Source organism: Macaca fascicularis, chromosome 13 (assembly GCF_037993035.2).
Source record: "Macaca fascicularis isolate 582-1 chromosome 13, T2T-MFA8v1.1".
NCBI lineage: Eukaryota > Metazoa > Chordata > Mammalia > Primates > Cercopithecidae > Macaca > Macaca fascicularis.
In genome coordinates this window covers 98,116,882-98,136,348 of record NC_088387.1, presented here as the reverse complement: position 1 = coordinate 98,136,348, position 19,467 = coordinate 98,116,882, and the positions used below count along the sequence as shown (strand labels likewise).

The following is a 19,467-nucleotide window of genomic DNA, read 5'->3' as shown; positions in this document are numbered from 1 at the left end:
GTTGCGGGTGGGTGGCGGCGGCGGGATTGGCCGGGCCTCGCGCCGGTCACCAAGAAGCAAGGACTCCAGCCCCTTCCGCAAACCAAGACCCGCCAGCTAGAGCCGCCGCCCAATCCCCTTTGGGCCTGAAGCAGTCCTCCGCCGCCCTGGCGCCTCCCGCGCGGACTCGCTGTGGAACCCGCGGCGGAGGCGGCGGACGGTCTGCGCGGCGCTGCGTCCGGGAGACAGTGGGCGCCAACATTCGCGCGTTCCGCGCACGCGGGCGGGCTCCCTTCCAGCCGCAGCCAGACGACTCCGGGGCCGTCGGGCCGGGCCCGAGTGTGGAGCAGGACGGCCGCGGGCTTGCTGGCCTTGGGAGGGCAGAGAGGTGCCTGTTGCGGCCGGCGACCTCCCTGCCAGGCCGGGCGGTCCCCGCGCACAACGCGCCTGCGCGGGAGGCCCGCGGCCCGGGGTCTGGCGTGGAGGCCGCAGGCGCCCGGCCTAGCGGGTGGGAGGAAGGGCCGGGAGTGGGCGCGGTGGGCGAGAGCGGGTGCGGACGCTGACGACATCCCCGTCTCACCCGGGCCTCGGGGAGGACTTCGGGCCGCGCAGAGCTCGAAGACTTGCACAGTATGACCAAAAGCCCCTCCCTGTCTTCTCTAAGTAGCTCAGCCTGTGTTTCTCTGGCCGGAAAGTTGCAGTTCTCCCCACTCGAGGCCACCAAAGTCAGAAAAGTGCTGCAAATGGGACTCCCAGAGGCCAGGCTGAAGCTGCCACACTGGCTGGAATGGGCCACCTTGGAGGGGGACTTGGGAATTCATTCCAAGGGACGGGGGTTTCTTTCAAAGAGCATGTTGCCTGCTTACAAAGGAGGCTGGCTCTGAAGCCGTCATCTGGAGTCTGTAGTGAAGGCCTTTTGTTAGGGAAACTGGATGGTTCGTGTTCAAAATCCGTTTTGCGTGTGTGCAAGGATACAGGTGGTATTAAACAGAAGAGAAAATCAGATGACTGTGAAATTTTCCATACTAAATAAGATGATTTTTAGTTTTTCTAGGGGCACTATTTATTTGTGACCACAATGAAAAATGTAGACAGTGATGATCTGGTAACTGGCGCACTTCCCAAGCTCAAGAGCTCAAAAGAATGGTTGGAGCCCAAGCCTCTATGTTTTATGGAGGTATATAACAAATAGTGTGGGATTTGGAGATTTTTTTACTTGGGTCGTTGCAGTGGGAAGTGGCTTGTGCTAAATATATTGTTTTTTTCTATTGTTTGTTTTTATTTCATTCTGTTTATTATTCCCTTCACTTTACTAACTTTGTATATTCACTTTGCTGTTTTTTTCCTAACATCTTAAGGTGGAATCATAGGTCATTGATTATATACCTTTTTAAATGTAGCATAGCTGTAAGTTTCTCTTGAGGTACTGCCTTAACTGCATCACCCAAATTTTGATATGATGTATGTATGTATGTATTTATTTATATTTGAGGTAGGGTCTTGCTATGTTGCCTAAGCTGGAGTGCAATGGCACGATCATGACTCACTGCAATCCCCGCCTCCTGGAATCAAGCCATCCTTCCACTTCCTAGTAGCTGAAACTATAGTCGCACACCACCATGTCTGGCTAATTTTTGTATTTCCTGTAGAGATGGGATCTCACTGTGTTGCCTAGACTGATCTCCAACTCCTGAGCTGAAGCAATCCACCTACCTTGGTGTTCTAAAATGCTGGGATTATAGCTGTGAGCCCTTGTGCCCAGCGAGTTATATTGTTTTTAGATTGTAGTTTCTTTTTTCTAAACAGCTTTAGTAAGATATAATTGATATACAGTAAACTGCATATATTTAAAGTGTGCTGTCTGGTACTGTGGCTCATGCCTGTAATCCCAGCACGTTGAGAGGCTGGGGTGGGAGGATCGCTTGAGCCCAGGAGTCCTGGACCAGGCAAAGCAATATACTGAGACCCTGTCTCCACAAACGAACAAACAATAATAGCCAGGTGTGGTAGCATACACCTATAGTCCCAGCTGCTTGAGAGGCTGAGGCAGGAGAAGCGCTTGACCCCAGGAGTTTGAGGCTGCAGTCAGCTGTGATTGTGCCACTGCATCCCTGCCTGGGTGACAGAATAAGACCCTGTCTCAAATAAAGTATACAAACTTGGTAAGTTTTGACATGTATACACACGAAAACATCACCACAATCAAGGTGGTGAACATACTCAGTACTCCCAAAGCTTCCTGACTATTCTGTTGTAATTCCTCCCTCTCTCACATCTCCCCACCACTGCTTTTCTTTCTTTCTTTTTCTCTTTCTCTTTCTCTCTTTCATTCTTTTTCTCTTTTTCCTTTTCTTTTTCCTTTTCTCTTCTTTCTTTTGCCCTGTCACTCAGCCAGGAATGCACTGGCGTGATCTCGGCTCAGTGCAACCTCCACCTCCCAGGTTCAAACGATCCTCCTACCTCAGCCTCCCGAGTAGCTAGGATTACAGGCCTGTGCCACAACACCTGGCTAATTTTTTTGGATTTTTAGTAGAGATGGGGTTTCACCATGTTGGCCAGGCTGGTCTCAAACTCCTGACCTCAAGTGATCTGCCCTCCACGGCCTCCCAAAGTGCTGAGATTATAGGTGTGAGCCACCGTGCCCAGCCTGCTTTGCTTTCTGTCACTGTAGTTTAGTTTGCGTTTAAAAAATTGTATACAAATGGAATCTTCCAGTATATATTTCTTTTCCTTCTGTTTGGTTTCTTTCACTCATCTCAATTATTTTGCCCCTCACCCATGTTGTATGTATCAATATTTCATTCCTTTTTTGGTTGAATGCTATTCCCTTATATGGATATATCCCAATTTGTTCATCCTGTTTATGAACATTTGGGTTGTTTCCAGTTTGGGGCTATTACAAATAAAGCTGTTATGAACATTCATGTGTGTGTCTTTGATGGACATATGATTTCATTTCTCTTGGGTAGATATTTAGTTGTGGAATGACTGGGTCATATGGTAAATGAATTTTAACTTTTTATGAAGCTGCCAAACTAGTTTCCAAAGTCATTGAATTATTTTGCATAACCACTAGTAGTGTGTGAGAGTTCCAGTTGTTTCATAATCTAGCCAACATTTGGAATAGTTTTATTTACTTATTTATTGTATGGCCTTTTAAACTCAAGACATTTTCAAAAGATGTATAGTGACATCTCATTGTGGTTTTAATTTACATTTCCTTAATGACTAACGATGAGCATCTTTTCAAATCTTACTTGCCATTTATCTGTCTTCTTCTTAGGCGAAGTGTTTGTTCAAATCTTTCGCCCACTTTAAAATTGGCAATTTTAGGTTGGGTGGTTTGTATTCTTATTGTTGGCCTCTTCTTATTGAGATATAGTTTATATGCCATAAGATTCACTACTTTTTTTTTCTTTTTTTTTGAGACGGAGTCTTGCTCTGTCGCCTAGACTGGAGTGCAGTGATGGGATCTCGGCTCACTGCAAGCTCCGCTTCCCGGGTTCACGCCATTCTCCCGCCTCAGCCTCCCAAGTAGCTGGGATGACAGGAGCCCACCACCAAGCCCAGCCAACTTTTGTTTTTGTATTTTTACAAAAAAAGGTAGAGAGGGGGTTTCACTGTGTTAGCCAGGATGGTCTCTATCTCCTGACTTAGTGATCTGCCTGCCTCAGCCTCCCCAAGTGCTGGGAATACAGGCATAAGCCACGTGCCTGGCCAAGATTCACTAAAGTGTACAATTCAGTGTTTTTTATTTTTTAGAAATTCAGAATTTTTATTTTTAGTGTTTTTTAGTATATTCCCCAATATGTGCAACTGTCACCACCATCTAATTCCAGAACATTTAATCACTCCCAAAAAGAAACCTCACACCTTTTAGCAGTCAGTCCCCATTCCCCTCCCTCTCTGGCTGCTGGCAACACTCATCTACTTCCTGTCTAAACAGATTTGTCTACTCTGGACATTTTATACAAATGGAATCATGTAGTCCTTAGTGACTGCTTTCACTTAGTATAATGTTTTCAAGGTTCCTCCATGTCATAGCATAAGCAGTACTTTATTCCTTTTGATGGCCAAATAATATTCCATTGTCTGAGTATCACATTTTGTTTATCCCTTCATCAGTGGATGGACATTTGGGTTGTTTCTGTTTTTTGCTATTATGAATAATGCTGCTATGAACATTTGTGTATAACTTTTTAGGTAACATATGATTGCAGTTCTCTTGGGTATGTAACCTAGGAGTGGAATTGTTGGGTCATATGGTAACTATGTTTAACTTTTTGAGGAACTGCTGAACTGTTTCCCACAGCAGTGATACCGTTTTAAATTTTTATAGCAATGTATGAAAGTTACAATTTCTCCACTGCTCAGAGTTCGTTGAGCTTCTTGTATCTGTGGGTTTATAGTTTCTGATAAATCTGTACATTTTTCAGCCATTCTTTCTTTCTTTTTTTTTTTTTCAAGTGAGTCTCACTCTGTCACCCAGGTTGGAGTGCAGTGGCACGATCTCAGCTCACTCCAACCTCCGCCTCCTGGGTTCAAGCGATTCTTGTGCCTAAGCCTCCTGAGTAGCTAAGATTACAGATGTGCACCACCATGCCTGGCTAATTTTTGTATTTTTAGAAGAGACGAGGTTTCACCATGTTGGCCAGGCTGATCTTGAACTCCTGACCTCAAGTGATCCACCTGCCTTGGCCTCCCAAAGTGATGGAATTACGGGCATGAGCCACCATGCCTGGCCTATTTCTTAAAATATTTTTTCTATTCCATCTACTCCATCTTTTGGGAAATATATTTTTTCTACTCCATCTTTTGGGAAATACAACTGTATGTACAATAACCTGCTTGAAGTCCTGTAGCTCACTTATATTCTGGTTATTTTCTTCAGTTTTTCCCCCGTGCATTTCATTTTGGAAAGCTTCTGTTGCTATGCTTTTAAGTTCACTAACTTTCTGTAATGTCTAATCTGCTAATAAACCTACCTAGCATATTTTTCATCTCAAGTATTATAATTTTCATCCATAGAAGTTTTATCTGGATCCTTTTGTTGCTGTCTTTTGTTTGTTTGTTGCTGCTGCTGTTGTTGAGACAGTATCTCGCTATATAGCCCAGTCTGGTCTTGAATTCCTAGCCTCAAGTGAGCCTCCTACCTTGGCCTTCCAAAGCACTGGGATTACAGGTGTGAGCCATCATGCCTGGCACTTAGTTCTTTTTCAAACATTTTCTTCTGTCTCAACATGTCTACTCTTCCTCTAGTTTCCTTAACTTATGAACTACAGGAATAATAATGATTTTAATGTCCTGGTATAATAATTATAGTGTCTTTGTCATTTTGGGGACAGTTTTGGTTAATTTTCCTTATTATTATTGGTTAAATTTTCCTATTTCTTTGTATACCTGGTGATTTTTGATTGAATGCAAGACTGAATTTTAACCATGTTGAGTGCTAGATATTTTTGGTTTGCCATAAATATTCTTTTTTTTTTTTTTTTTTAAGTACAAGTGCACAGATTTCCCATAAATATTCTTCATTTTTCCCCTCGGATTCAGTTAAGTTACTTGGACACAGCAGGATTCTTTCAGGTCTTGCCTCCGAAGTTTTGCTAGACAGGACCACAGCAGTGTCTGCCGTAGGGCCAATTTTGTTTCAGTACTGATACAAAACCTTTCCAAATACTCTACTCTATGCACTTTGAACTATGGGATTTTTTTTCCTCTGGCTGATGCTAAAGGGAACAAATACTCGTGGGACTGTGTGACCTCTAGGGATTGATTCCTTAATTCTTGCAGGTGTTTCTTTGCCCATTGTTCCTTTGGGTATTTTTCTCACAGGCATATAGTGTTTACCATCAGCTGAAGACTCAAGGGGACCTCTGCGGACTTGACTCTGCAGATCTCCAGAGCTCCATTCTTGTAGCCTTCCTCCCTGTAGTACTCTAACCTATGAACTCCAACTGCTCTGGCCTCTCCAGACTCCCATCCCTACTCCTCAATTCAGGCAGACAGCTGGGCTGTTTGTTTTCTGTTTCTCAGGGGCCAGGGGCCACTGTTCTTCTTTGCCTGATGTTCGATATCTTGGAAACTGTTGTTTCATCTATTTTATCTTTTTTTTAAAGTTGTTTCAGGTGGGAGAGTAAGTCTGTTTCCTGTTACTCTGTCTTGTCCAAAAGTGAAAGTTCTCATCCAGACATTATTTTTTCAAACAGTTGTTTTCTGTTCATTCTTTTACTCCTCATTTCTGCAACTCTGATTATCCATTTGTTGAATCTTTTGATATTATCTCATATGTCACTATGACTCTGTTCATTATTTTCTAATATTTCTTCTTCCTTTTTTTCAGATTGGGTAATTTCTAATGATCTGTCCTCAAGTTCACAATTTTTATGTCGTCTCTGATCTGCTGCTAACCCATTGAGGTTTGTTTATTTCTCAAATTTAAGAATTGTATTTTCCACTTGGTTTTTTATCATTTCTATTCTGTGCTAAGATTTTCTATTCATTAATTATGAGCATATTTTTAAGCATAGCTATCATAACTGTCCTGAAATCCTTGTCTTCTTTTTTTTTTCAGATTTTCATGTCAATATAATTTTCTTTTTTTTTTTTCTTTTTTTTTTTTTTTTTTGAGACGGAGTCTCGCTCTGTCACCCAGGCTGGAGTGCAGTGGCCGGATCTCAGCTCACTGCAAGCTCTGCCTCCCGGGTTCACGCCATTCTCCTGCCTCAGCCTCCCGAGTAGCTGGAACTACAGGCGCCTGCCACCTCGCCCGGCTAAGTTTTTGTATTTTTAGTAGAGACGGGGTTTCACTGTGTTAGCCAGGATGGTCTCGATCTCCTGACCTCGTGATCCGCCCGTCTCGGCCTCCCAAAGTGCTGGGATTACAGGCTTGAGCCACCGCGCCCGGCCCTTTTTTTTTTTTTCTTATTTTACTTTAAGTTCTGGAATACAAGTGCAGGATGTGCAGGTTTGTTGCATGTGCCGTGGTGGTTTGCTGCACCTATCAACCCATCATCTAGGTTTTAAGCCCTGCGTGCATTAGCTGTTTGTCCTAATGCTCTCTCTCCCCTCGCTCCCCAGCCCCCAGTTGGCCCTGATGTGTGTTGTTCCCCTCCCTGGGTTCATGTGTTCTCATCGTTCAACTCCCACTTATGAGTGATAACATGCGGTGTTTGATTTTCTGGTTCCTGTGTTAGTTTGCTGAGTATGATGGCTTCCAGCTTCATCTATGTCCCTGTAAAGGACATGGTCTCATTCCCTTTTATGGCTGCATAGTATTCCATGGTGTATATATACATTTTCTTTAACCAGTCTATCATTGATGGGTGTTTGTGTTGGTTACATACCTTTGCTATTGTAAATAGTGCTGCAGTAAACATACATGTGCAGGTGTCTTTATAGTAGAATGATTTATATTTCTTTAGGTACATACCCAGAAATGGGATTGCTGGGTCAAATGGTATTTTTGGTTCTAATATCCTTGAGGAATCGCCACACTCTCTTTCACAATGGTTGAACTAATTTACATTCCCATCAACAGTGTAAAAGTGCTCCTGTTTCTCCACAGCCTTACCAGCATTTATTGTTTTGTGACTTTAATAATCGCCATTCTGACTGGCATGAGATGGTATCTCATTATGGTTTTCATTTGTATTTCTCTAATGATCAGTGATGTTGAGCTTTCTTTCATGTGTTTGTTGGCCATGTAAATGTCTTCTTTTTTTTTTTTTTTTTTTGAGACGGAGTCTCGCTGTGTCGCCCAGGCTGGAGTGCAGTGGCCGGATCTCAGCTCACTGCAAGCTCCGCCCCCGGGTTCCCGCCATTCTCCTGCCTCAGCCTCCCTAGTAGCTGGGACCACAGGCGCCGCCACCACGCCCGGCTAGTTTTTTGTATTTTTAGTAGAGACGGGGTTTCACCGTGTTAGCCAGGATGTTCTCGATCTCCTGACGTGATCCGCCCGTCTCGGCCTCCCAAAGTGCTGGGATTACAGGCTTGAGCCACCGCGCCCGGCCAATGTCTTCTTTTGAGAAGCGTCTGTTCATATCCTTTGCCCACTTTTTGATTTTTTTTTTTTCTTGTAAACTTGTTTGTTTTTTGTAGATTCTGGATATTAGACCTTTGTCAGATGGGTAGATTGCAAACATTTTCTCCCATTCTGTAGGTTTCCTGTTCAGTCCAGTGATAGTTTCTTTTGCTGTATAGAAGCTCTTTAGTTTAATTAGATCCCATTTGCCAATTTTGGCTTTTGTTGCAATTGCTTTTGGCATTTTTGTCATGAAATCTTTGCCCATGCCCTGAATGTTATTGCCTAGGTTTTCTTCTAGGGTTTTTATGGTTTTGGGTTTTACATTTAAGTCTTTAATCCATCTTGAGTTAATGTTTGTATACACTGTAAGGAAAGGGTCCAGTTTCAGTTTTCTGCATATGGCTAGCTAGTTTTCCCAGCACCATTTATTAAATAGGGAATCCTTTTATTAAAGGAATTCTTTATTAAAGGGGAATCCTATCCCCATTGCTTGTTTTTGTCTGGTTTGTCAAAGATCAGATGGTTGTAGATGTGTGGTGTTATTTCTGAGGTCTCCATTATGTTCCATTGGTCAATATGTCTGTTTTGGTACCAGTACCATGCTGTTTTGGTTACCGTAGCCTTGTAGTATAGTTTAAAGTTAGGTAGTGTGATGCCTCCAGCTTTGTTCTTTTTGCTTAGGATTGTCTGGGCTATATGGGCTCTTTTTTGGTTTCATGTAAAATTTAAAGTAGTTTTCTCTAATTCTGTGAAGAATGTCAATGGTAGATTGATGGGAATAGCATTGAATCTATAAATTACTTTGGGTAGTATGGCCATTTTCATGATACCGATTCTTCCTATCCATGAGCATGGAATGTTTTTCCATTTGTTTCTGTCCTCTCTTATTTCCTTGAGCAGTGGTTGTAGTTCTCCTGAAAGAGGTCCTTCACATCCCTTGTTAGCTGTATTCCTAGGTATTTTATTTTCTTTGTAGCAACTGTGAATAGGAGTTTATTAATGATTTGGCTCTCTGCTTGTCTATTGTTGGTGTATAGGAATGCTTGTGATTTTTGCACATCAAATTTGTATTTGGAGGCTTTGCTGAAGTTGCTTATCAGCTTCAGGAGTCTTTGGCCTGAGATGATGGGGTTTTCTAAATATAGAATCATGTCATCTGCAAACAGAGACAATTTGACTTCCTCTCTTCCTATTTGAATACCCTTTATTTCTTTCTCTTGCCTGATTGCCCTGGCCAGAACTTCCAGTAATACGTTGAATAGGAATTGTGAGAGAGGGCATCCTTGTCTTGTGCTGGTTTTCAAAGGGAATGCTTCCAGCTTTTGCCCATTCAGTATGATATTGGCTGTGAGTTTGTCATAAATAGCTCATATTATTTTGAAATATGTTCCATCAATACCTAGTTTATTGAAAGTTTTTAACATGAAGGGATGTTGAATTTTATTGAAAGCCTTTTCTGCATCTATTGAGATGATCATGTGGTTTTTATCATTGGTTCTATTTATGTGATGGATTATGTTTATTGATTTGCATATGTTGAACCAGCCTTGCACTGCAGGGATGAAGCCGACTTGATCGTGGTGGATAAGCTTTTTGATGTGCTGCTGGATTCGGTTTGCCAGTATTTTATTGACAATTTTGCATCGTAGTTCAACAGGAATATTGGCCTGAAGTTTCCTTTTTTGTTGTGTCTCTGCCAGGTTTTGGTATCAGGATGATGGTGGCCTCATAAAATGAGTGAGGGAGGAGTCCCTCTTTTTCAGTTGTTTGAAATAGTTTCAGAAGGAATGGTATGAGCTCTTATTTGTATTTCTAGTAGAATTCAGCTATGAATCCCTCTGGTCCTGGGCCTTTTGTTGTTTTTTGTTTTTGGTAGGCTATTAATTACTGCCTCAATTTCAGAACTTGTTATTAGTCTATTCAGGGATTCGACTTCTTCCTCGTTTATTCTTGGGAGGTGTATGTGTCCAGGAATTTATCCATTTCTTCTAGATTTTCTAGTTTATTTGCATGGAGGTGTTTATGGTATTCTCTGATGGTAGTTTGTATTTCTGTGGGGTCAGTGATGAAAATATCCCTTTTATAATTTTTTATTGTATCTGTTTGATTCTTCTCTGTTTTCTACTTTATTAGTCTAGCTAGCGGTCTATTTATTTTCTTAATTTTTTAAAAAAACCCAGCTCCTGGATTCATGGATTTTTTTGAAGGGTTTTTTCGTCTCTATATCTCCTTCATTCTGCTCTTAGTTATTTCTTGTCTTCTGCTAGATTTTGGATTTGTTTGCCTTTGCTTCTCTAGCTCTTTTAATTGTGATGTTAGGGTGTCAATTTGAGATCTTTCTAGCTTTCTTATGTGGGCAATTAGTGCTATAAATTTCCCTCTTATCACTGCTTTAGCTGTGTCCCAGAGATTCTGGTACACTGTCTTTTTGTTTTCATTGGTGTCAAAGAACTTCTTTATTTCTGCCTTAATTTCATTATTTACCCAGAAGTCATTGTCATTCAGGAGCATGTTCAATTTCCATGTAGTTGTGTGATTTGAGTGAGTTTCTTTTTTCTTTATCTTTCCTTCCTCCCTCCCTCCCTCCCTCCCTCCTTTCTTCCTTCCTTCCTTCCTTTCTTTCTTTCTTTCTTTCTTTCTTTCTTTCTTTCTTTCTTTCTTTCTTTCTTTCTTTCTTTCTTTCTTTCTTTCTTTCTTTCTTTCTTTCTTTCTCTTTCTTTCTCTCTTTCTTTCTCTCTTTCTTTCTTTCTTTCTTTCTTTCTTTTCTTTCTTTCTTTCTTTCTCTCTCTCTCTCTTTCTCTCTCTCTCTCTTTCTTTCTTTTTCTTTCTTTCTTTCTCTTTCTTTGCTTTCTTGTTAGAGTCTCACTCTGTTGCCCAGGCTGGAGGGCAGTGGCACAATCTCAGCTCACTGCAACCTCTGCCCCTAGGTTCAAGCAATTCTCCTGCCTCAGCCTCCCAAGTAGCTGGGATTACAGGCATGCACCACCGTGCCCGGCTAATTTTTATATTTTTAGTAGAGATGGGTTTTTACCATCTTGGCCAGGCTGGTCTTGAACTCTTGACCTTGTGATCCACCTGCCTCGTGCTCCCAAAGTGCTGGAATTATAGGCATGAGCCACCGCACCTGGCCTTGAGTGAGTTTCTTAATCCTGAGTTCTAATTTGATTGCACTGTGGTCTGAAAGACTGTTTGTTATGATTTCAGTTCTTTTGCATTTGCTAAGGAGTGTTTTACTTCCAAGCATGTGATTGATTTTAGAATAAGTACCATGTGGCACTGAGAAGAATGTATATTCTGTTGATTTGGGGTGGAGAGTTCTGTAGATGTCTATTAGGTCCGCTTGATCCAGAGCTGAGTTCAAGTCCTGAATATCCTTGTTAATTTTCTGTCTCATTGATCTGTCAAATATTTACAGTGGAGTGTTTGTAAATATTTTATAGTTTATAAATATTTGATCTGTCAAATATTTACAGTGTAAAGTCTCCCACTATTATTGTTTGGGAGTCTCAGTCTCTTTGTAAGTCTCTAAGAACTTGTTTTATCAATTTGGGTGCTCCTGTATTGCGTGCATATGTATTTAGGATAATTAGCTTTTCTTGTTGAATTAATCCCTTTACCATTATGTAATGCCCTTTTTGTCTTTTTTGGTCTTTGTTCATTTAAAGTCTCCTTTATTAGAGACTAGGATTGCAACCTTTGCTTTTTTTTGCTTTCCATTTGCTTGGTAAATTTTCCTACTTTCCTTTATTTTGAGCCTATGTGTGTCTTTTCATGTGAGATGGGTCTCCTGAATAGAGCACATGGATGGGTCTTGACTCTATCCAATTTGCTAGTCTGTGTCTTTTAATTGGGTCATTTAGCCTATTTACATTTAGGGTTAATATTATATGTGAATTTGATCCTGTCATCCTGATGCTATCTGGTTATTTTGCACATTAGTTGATGCAGTTTCTTCATAGTGTCATGGTCTTTATATTTTGGTGTATTTTTGCAGTGGTTGCTAGTGGTTTTTTCCTTTCCATATTTAGTGCTTCCTTCAGGAGCTCTTGCAAGGCACGCCTGGTGGTGATGAAATCACTCAGCATTTGGTTGTCTGGAAAGGATTTTATTTCTCTTTCACTTATGAAGCTTAGTTTGGCTAGATATGAATTTCTGGGTTGAAAATTCTTTCCTTTAAGAACGTTGAATATTGGCCCCCACTCTTTCCTGGATTGTAGGGTTTTTGCTGAGAGGTCCGCTGTTAATCTAATGGGCTTCCCTTTGTAGGTGACCTGGCCTTTCTCTCTGGCTGCCCTTAACATTTTTTCCTACATTTGAACCTTGGAGAATCTGATAATTATGTGTCTTGGGGTTGATCTTCTCATGGAGTATCTTAGTGGTGTTCTCTGTATTTCCTGAATTTGAATGTTGGCCTGTCTTACTAGGTTGGGGAAGTTCTCCTGGATAATATCCTGAAGTGTGTTTTCCAACTTGGTTCCATTCTCCCCGCCTGTTTCAGGTACTCCAATCAACCTTAGGTTTGGTCTTTTTACATAGTCCTATATTTCTTGGAGGTTTTGTTTGTCCCCTTTCATTCCTTTTTTCTCTTATCTTGTCTGCATGCCTTATATCAACAAGATGGTCTTCAAACTCTGATATCCTTCCTTCCACTTGGTCTATTTGGCTATTGATAACTTGTGTATGCTTCACGAAGTTCTCTTGCTGTGTTTTTCAGCTTCACCAGGTCATTTATGGTCCTCTCTAAACTGGTTATTCTAGTTAGCAGCTTCTGTAACCTTTTACCAAGGTTCTTAGCTTTTTTGCATTGGGTTAGAACATGCTCCTTCAGCTCAGTGGAGTTTGTTATTGCCCACCTTCTGTAGCCTACTTCTGTCAATTTGTCCATTTCATCCTCCATCCAGTTCTGTGCCTTTGCTGGAAAGGCGTTGCAATCATTTGGAGGAGAAGAGGCACTCTGGCCTTTTGGGTTTGCAGCATTTTTTGATTGATTCTTTGTCATCTTCATGAATTTGTCTAGTATTGATCTTTGAGGCTGCTGACCCTTGGATGGGTTTTTCTGGGGACTTTTTTTTGTGTTGATGCTGTTATTGTTGCTTTCTGTTTTTTCTTGCAATGGTCAGGTCTCTCTTCTGTGGAGATGCTGCAGTTTGCTGGGGGTTCACTTCAGGCCCTATTAATCTGGTTCACTCCTGCACCTGGAGATGTCACTTGAGGAGGCTGGAGAACAGCAAAGATAGATGCCTTCTCCTTCTTCTGGGATCCCTAACCTCTAGGGTACCAACCTGATGCCAGTAGGAATGCTCCTGTATAGGGTGTCTGACAACCCCTGTTGGAGGGTCTTACCCAGTTGGCTGGCGCAGGGAGCAGGATTTGTTTAATGAAGCACTTTGACTGTCCATTGGTGAAGGGGGTGTGCCTCACTGGGGGAAACCCACTTGTCTGGGCTGCCTGGATTCCTCAGAACTAGCAGGAGCAAAGACTTAAGTCTGCTGGTCTGTGGAGGCTGCGGCCACCCCTATCCCTAGGGGCTCAGGCCCAGGGAGATCAGCGTTCTGTCCCTGAGCCCCTGGCTGGAGTTGTTGGAGTTCCTGCAGGGAGGCCCTACCCAGTGAGGAGGGATGGGTCAAGGTCAGGCCTGAAGAGGCACTCTGTCTGCCGTCTGCCACAGCCGGTGTGTTGGGCTGGTGGATGATACCTCTTGGGACCAAGCTGTCTAGCCTCCCTGGCTGCAGCGGGGGAAAAGTGGGGCCTGGAGCTATAAAGATGGCTCCCTTCCCTGACCCTGGGAGCTTAGTGTGTTAGGTGGCTATCAGTCCCAATGTTGGCTGTACCCCTCCCACAAGGAGCTCAAATGGCTTAGACAGCAGGCAGCCTCAGCTGTGGTGCTGGTCGTCCCTCCCCACAGGAACTCAGAAAGCTTAAGCAGATTCTAGCTTAGAAGCTGTTGAGAACCTGCACCGCTCCGCGGTTGGGATCCTAGGCCCTGGTGGCGTGGGCTCATGAATGGGATCTGCTGATCCATGGGTTGCACAGTCCCATGGAAAAAGCATGTTTTCCCAGGCTGGGTAGCACGCTCACTCACTGCCTCCCTTGGCTGGGGGGTGGGGGCTCCTCTGCCCTGTGTGGCTCTCAGGTGGCCACCACACCACACTGTTCTTCCTTCCTCTCTGTGGGTCATGCCAGCCACCTAGTCAGTTCTGATGACAGAACCTGGGTACTTTGGTTGCTGGTACAGGATTCACATGCTGTTATGGTTCTTTTTGATGGGAACCTCTGATCACACTGCTTCTAGTCGGCTATCTCAGCCCTGCCCCCAAAATCCTTGTTGTCTAATTCCAACATTTGGGTCATTTCAGAGTTGGTCTCCACTGATTGCCTTTTTCTTAAGTATGGGTCACATTTCTCTGTTTCTTTATGTGTCTAGTAATTCTAGATTACATTTTGAACATTATGAATGATACATTGTGGAGGGTCTGGATTCTGTTATATGCCTCTGAAGAATATTGAGTTTTTGTTTTAGGAAGCAGTTATCTTGGCTGAACTCGAACTCCAAACTTGTCTTTCCTGAAGTTGGCAGCAGATGAAGTCACTGTTTAGTCTTTTTTTATCTTTAGCTGGGCTACATGGAGTCTGCCTTATGCATGTACAGTTTAAGAGTTTGCCAGATATTTGGTCAGAGTTCATTTGCAGAATTTGTGGCATCCCTTTTTTGGCTCCTTCCTTTCCAATATTTTTCCTTTCACCTTCCAGCTCTCATGATTACCCCAAACTCTGTCTTCTAATTTCTGAACTAGTTAGGCCGCATGTTTCTATCTGAGTTTTAGCCACCTGCTTTAGCTCAGACTAAGGCCCTTCCTCAGGCAAGTTAATAAAAAACTGGAAATTCATCTAGTGCTGTTTTTTTGTTTGTTTGTTTTTGTTTTTTCCTAGTGCTGAATAGCATTCATTAACTCCCTGCTTTTTGATAACTCTCCAGTGTCTTCAGTTTGTTGTTTTTTATATATATATGTTTTTCATCTGGAATGTTAATTCACTACCCCCTATCTGGGTACAGACTTACCAGGAAGGGCAACTCTATGAGGCAAAAATAACAAAGAAAACAAACTAGAGTAGACTCATTTGAGTTTTCTATGCTTCTAGTTGTTGCTTAGCTCCCATGAGCCTTGGCTTCTTTGGATGTTAATGGGGAAGGACAGTTCTTAGATGAGATTTTACTCATCTGTTCTGGAAATAAAAGCAGTGGGACCGAAGACAACTACTTCCACTGACAGTTAACTTGAGAATGTTTTATTTTTTTGTAATAACAAGAGGATCTCAAAGGCAATTCTGTGCTAGAAATCAACCTCTTCCATTTTCTGGCAGGTATTTAATAATTGTGGAAATTTGTTATAAAAATGGAACAATTAATGCTGTCATAATTTTGTCACTAATATCACTATTCCCTAAAGATTGTGTTATTTCAAAATCTGAAAATGTGACTTGTATATAAAAACAGTATTTGGCTGGGCATGGTGGTGGCTCATGCTTGTAATGCTAGCACTTTGAGAGGCTGAGGCAGAAGCATTGCTTGAGCTCAGGAATTTGAGGGTACAGTGAGCTATGATCAGACCACTGCACTCTAGCTTAAGTGACAGAGCAAGACTCTGTCTCCAAAATAAGTACATAAAAATAAAATTTATTATTAATATTTATTTGATAGCCATATTCGCTAATGATAAATAAATTTATTACAATTATATTTATGTCAATGCTGTCTAAGAAATTCGTTTCAGTCTTTTGGATAATTTGTCAGTGGTCATGGAAAAATTAATTAAATGAATATGTTTCCTTTTATTTTAATAAGAGCTTTCTTTCATTTTGAGAAGATCCAATTGTTTAATTATACTTTTACATTTTATATACAGTTATAAGTTAATGAATAAAAATATAACTCATTTCCTTGATTTATTATATCCGTAGGCTTATGTTTCAGTAATTTTCAAAAACAAAATTAGTGGGTGAATTCATTATGGAAGAACACAAAGAAGAGCAGGAGATTGAATAGAAAGTCTTTCTAAGACCTTGTGTTATTGTTCACTAGTGACATTTCTTCTATGTATAGAGTTTGCCTTAAGTGGCACTAAGCTTTTAGTGAAACTGTTGACATATTCTTAGCTAGTTCTGTAAGAATCAACGCTGGAAGATCAGTACGTCTTACACAGTCAGAAAGCCTCAAATAAAGGCCTAATTTAATCTATTTTAACCCAGAAAAGTAAAAGCATTTTATAAGATGTGAAAAAAGATGGATTCTATCTACCATGTGACTCCGGGAAAGACATTTGACCATTTTGGGACTCAAAATATCTGTGAGCTGAGTTACATTTTGCTGTAGCCAAGAGCAGACAGGTTGAAATACTGTTTAAAAAGTACTTGATGGGCTGGGCATGGTGGCTTAGGCCTGTCATCCCAGCACTTTGGGAGGCTGAGGCAGGCAGATCACTTGAGGCCAGGAGTTCGAGACCAGCCTGGCCAACATGGTAAAACCCTGTCTCTACTAAAAAAACAAAAATTAGCCAGGCATGTGTTGCACACCTGTAATCCCAGCTACTTGGGAGGCTGAAGCATGAGAATCGCTTGAACCCACTGGAGGTTGCAGTGAGCCGAGATGGTGCTGCTGCACTCCAGCAGCCTAAGCAACAGAACAAGACTCTGTCTCCAAAAAAATATATAAATAAAAAAAAAAAGCACTCGATGATATGATTTGGAGAAGACAAACTGCAAACTGCATGCATAGAGAACTTTCCAGGGATATGTCTGTCATGCTAAATATAATGATTCCTGATAGCACTAATAGTTTTTAAAGATTTTCTTTTCAAAGTTTAATTCTGTCCTTTCAGGTCTTAGCTAAAGAAGATACTGAGGCAGCTATTCAATCAATATTATACAGAGAAAATTATATAATTAAGGTAAGAACTGGCTACAAAATGCATCTCAGTTAAAAATTGAATGTAGTTTTTCCTTTTTATATGTAGCATATCATATAAAAACTATTTAGAAAATATGGAAAAAAGAATTAAAAGAATACTCCCTTGCACCTGGAATTAACCTTAAGGGATGTCTGAGATTGCTTTAATGGACTTCCTCCCTTCCTGTACTTCGTGGGAATTCCTTCACAGAGAGGCACAGGAATTTCCCTCTACTCACTTGTTTCTTTGTCCTAGTGGGTTTCAGCAGTCACTACAAATGAGCTAATCCTTAAGAGCTGTTAGCAGAACACACTGAGTAATTATTACTCAGATATACATAGAACAGGGCTACACTGAGCCAGGATGGGCTTAATGTGACAAGAAGAACATCCATGTGAAGTGTACTAAACACCGGGGACACTGGAGTGGGTAACCTGTTTTTATTTTTAAGAAATTTCTTTAGAGTTCTTTAAAAAGAAAAGGAACTAACATTGGGAATGGCTGAAGTGTGCTATGGCCAGAGGTTAGGGAGGGACTTGGTCTAGCAGACCTCTCAGGGTTCTTAATATTTTATTTTTTTCGTTTTGAAGTTCACACTCATCCTAGTAGTCACAAGACTTTATTTGCTATATGAAAGCTGGATAAGAAGGTTTGGTGAGAATGAATTAATTTGTAGCCTAATCAAGCACCTTCTTTGCAGGCTACTCTCCACTTGGATTAGGTTGTGCTACACTTCTGCCTCTTTACTCTTGCCCTTTTTTTTTTTTTTTTAAATCTGAAGGTCAGTTGTACTGAAGGTTTTTTTCCTTTTTTCTTTTTTCATAGAATGTTTTTCTTCCTCTTTTTCTGCCATCCCTTCTCTTCCTGGATAACTATTCTTTTTTTTTGTTTTGAGACAGGGTCTCACTCTGTCACCCAGGCTAGAGTGCAATGGCACAATTACAGCTCTTTGCAGCCTTGGCCTCCTGGGCTCAAGTGATTCTCCTGCCTCAGCCTCCCGAGTAGTTGGGGTTACAGGTGTGAGCCACAAAGCCCAGCTAAGTTTTAATTTTTTTTTTTTTTTTGAAATGGAGTCTCACTTCTTTGCCCAGGCGGAAGTGCAATGGCGCTATCTTGGCTTACTGCAACCTCCACCTCCCGGGTTCAAGCAGTTCTGCCTCAGCCTCCCAAGTAGCTGGGATTACAGGCACATGCCAGCATGCCCAGCTAACTTTTGTATTTTTAGTAGAGAGAGATGTGGTTTCACCATGTTGGCCAGGCTGGTCTCGCACTCCTGACTTCAAGTGTTCTGCCCACCTTGGCTTCCCAAAGTGCTGGGATTACAGGTGTGGGGTTACCACCACTCCTGGCCAAGTTTTAACTTTTTTGTAGAGACAAAGTCTGACTATTTTCCCCAGGCTGGTCTTGAATTCCTGGGCTCATGTGATCCTCCTGCTTTGGCCTCCCAAAATGCTAGGATTACCAGCGTGAGCTATCGCACGTAGCCTAAATCCTCATTCTTAAAGGCCCAGCCCAAATGTCTCCCACTTTGGGAGTCTTGGCTTTGGAAAAAAATTAATCATTTTTTTCAACATATACAATATAAAAGTAAATATACACAATATAAAATTTGCCATTTTAACCATTTTTAAGTGTACCATTCAGTGTCATTGATTAGATTCATAATGTTGTGCAACCATCACCACTATTTCCAAAACTTTTTCATTACTCCAAACTGAAAGTTTGTATTCAGTAAGCAGTGGCTCGTCATTTCTCCCTCCCCCAGGCACTTGGTAACCTCTAATCTACCCTCTGTCTCTAGGAATTTTGGCTATTCTAGATAGTTTATATATGTGGAATCCTATACTATTTGTCCATTTGTGTCTGACTTATTTCACTTTGGCATACTATTTTCAAAGTTCATCCACATTGTAGCATATATCAGAACTTCATTCCTTTTTATGGCTAAATAATATTCCATATTACACATGTAAATAAATGTGGTTTGTATATACCACATTTTATCTGTTCATCTGTTGATGGATACTTGGATGATTTCCACCTTTTGGCTATTGTGAATAATGCTGGAATGAACACTGGTATACAAGTATTTCTTTGAGTCCTGAATTTTCATTCATTTGGCTAGGAGGGGAATTGTTGGGTCTTATGGTAGGTCTGTTTAAATTTCTGAGGCCCACCAAACTGGGAATCTTTTAAGAATCTAGGAAATGGTTTTTCTCTCCTCTGTTTTCAGTTATTTTATTTATAGTATGCCATTTATATATGCATCATATATAAATATACATCTTGTTATATTCCCCCTCCCACTGTTTGTGAATTTGTTTGTTTCTTAGGGATGAGTTTTCACTATGTTGCCCAGGCTAGAGTGCAGTGTCCCAGTCATAGTGTACTGCAGCCTTGAAGTCCTGGGCTCAAGCGATTCTCTAGCTTCAGCCTCCCAGGTAGCTAGAAATATAGGCAGGCGCCACCTTGCCTTGCTTTTGATTTGTTCTTTAGTCTTTCTCCCCAGGGAGAGCA

At 41.4% G+C, this 19,467-nt stretch overlaps 1 protein-coding gene across 1 annotated transcript in view; it reads left to right on the top strand.

Moving 5' to 3' along the window:
- Positions 1–162: 162 nt before the first annotated feature.
- The window catches only part of FAM228B (family with sequence similarity 228 member B), a 51,009-nt gene continuing 31,704 nt past the window's right edge, over positions 163–19,467 (top strand). The window contains 2 exon segments of the mRNA XM_015433944.4: positions 163–1,156; positions 16,882–16,950. Coding sequence (XP_015289430.3) covers positions 1,058–1,156; positions 16,882–16,950 — 168 coding nt within the window. The 5' untranslated portion in view covers positions 163–1,057.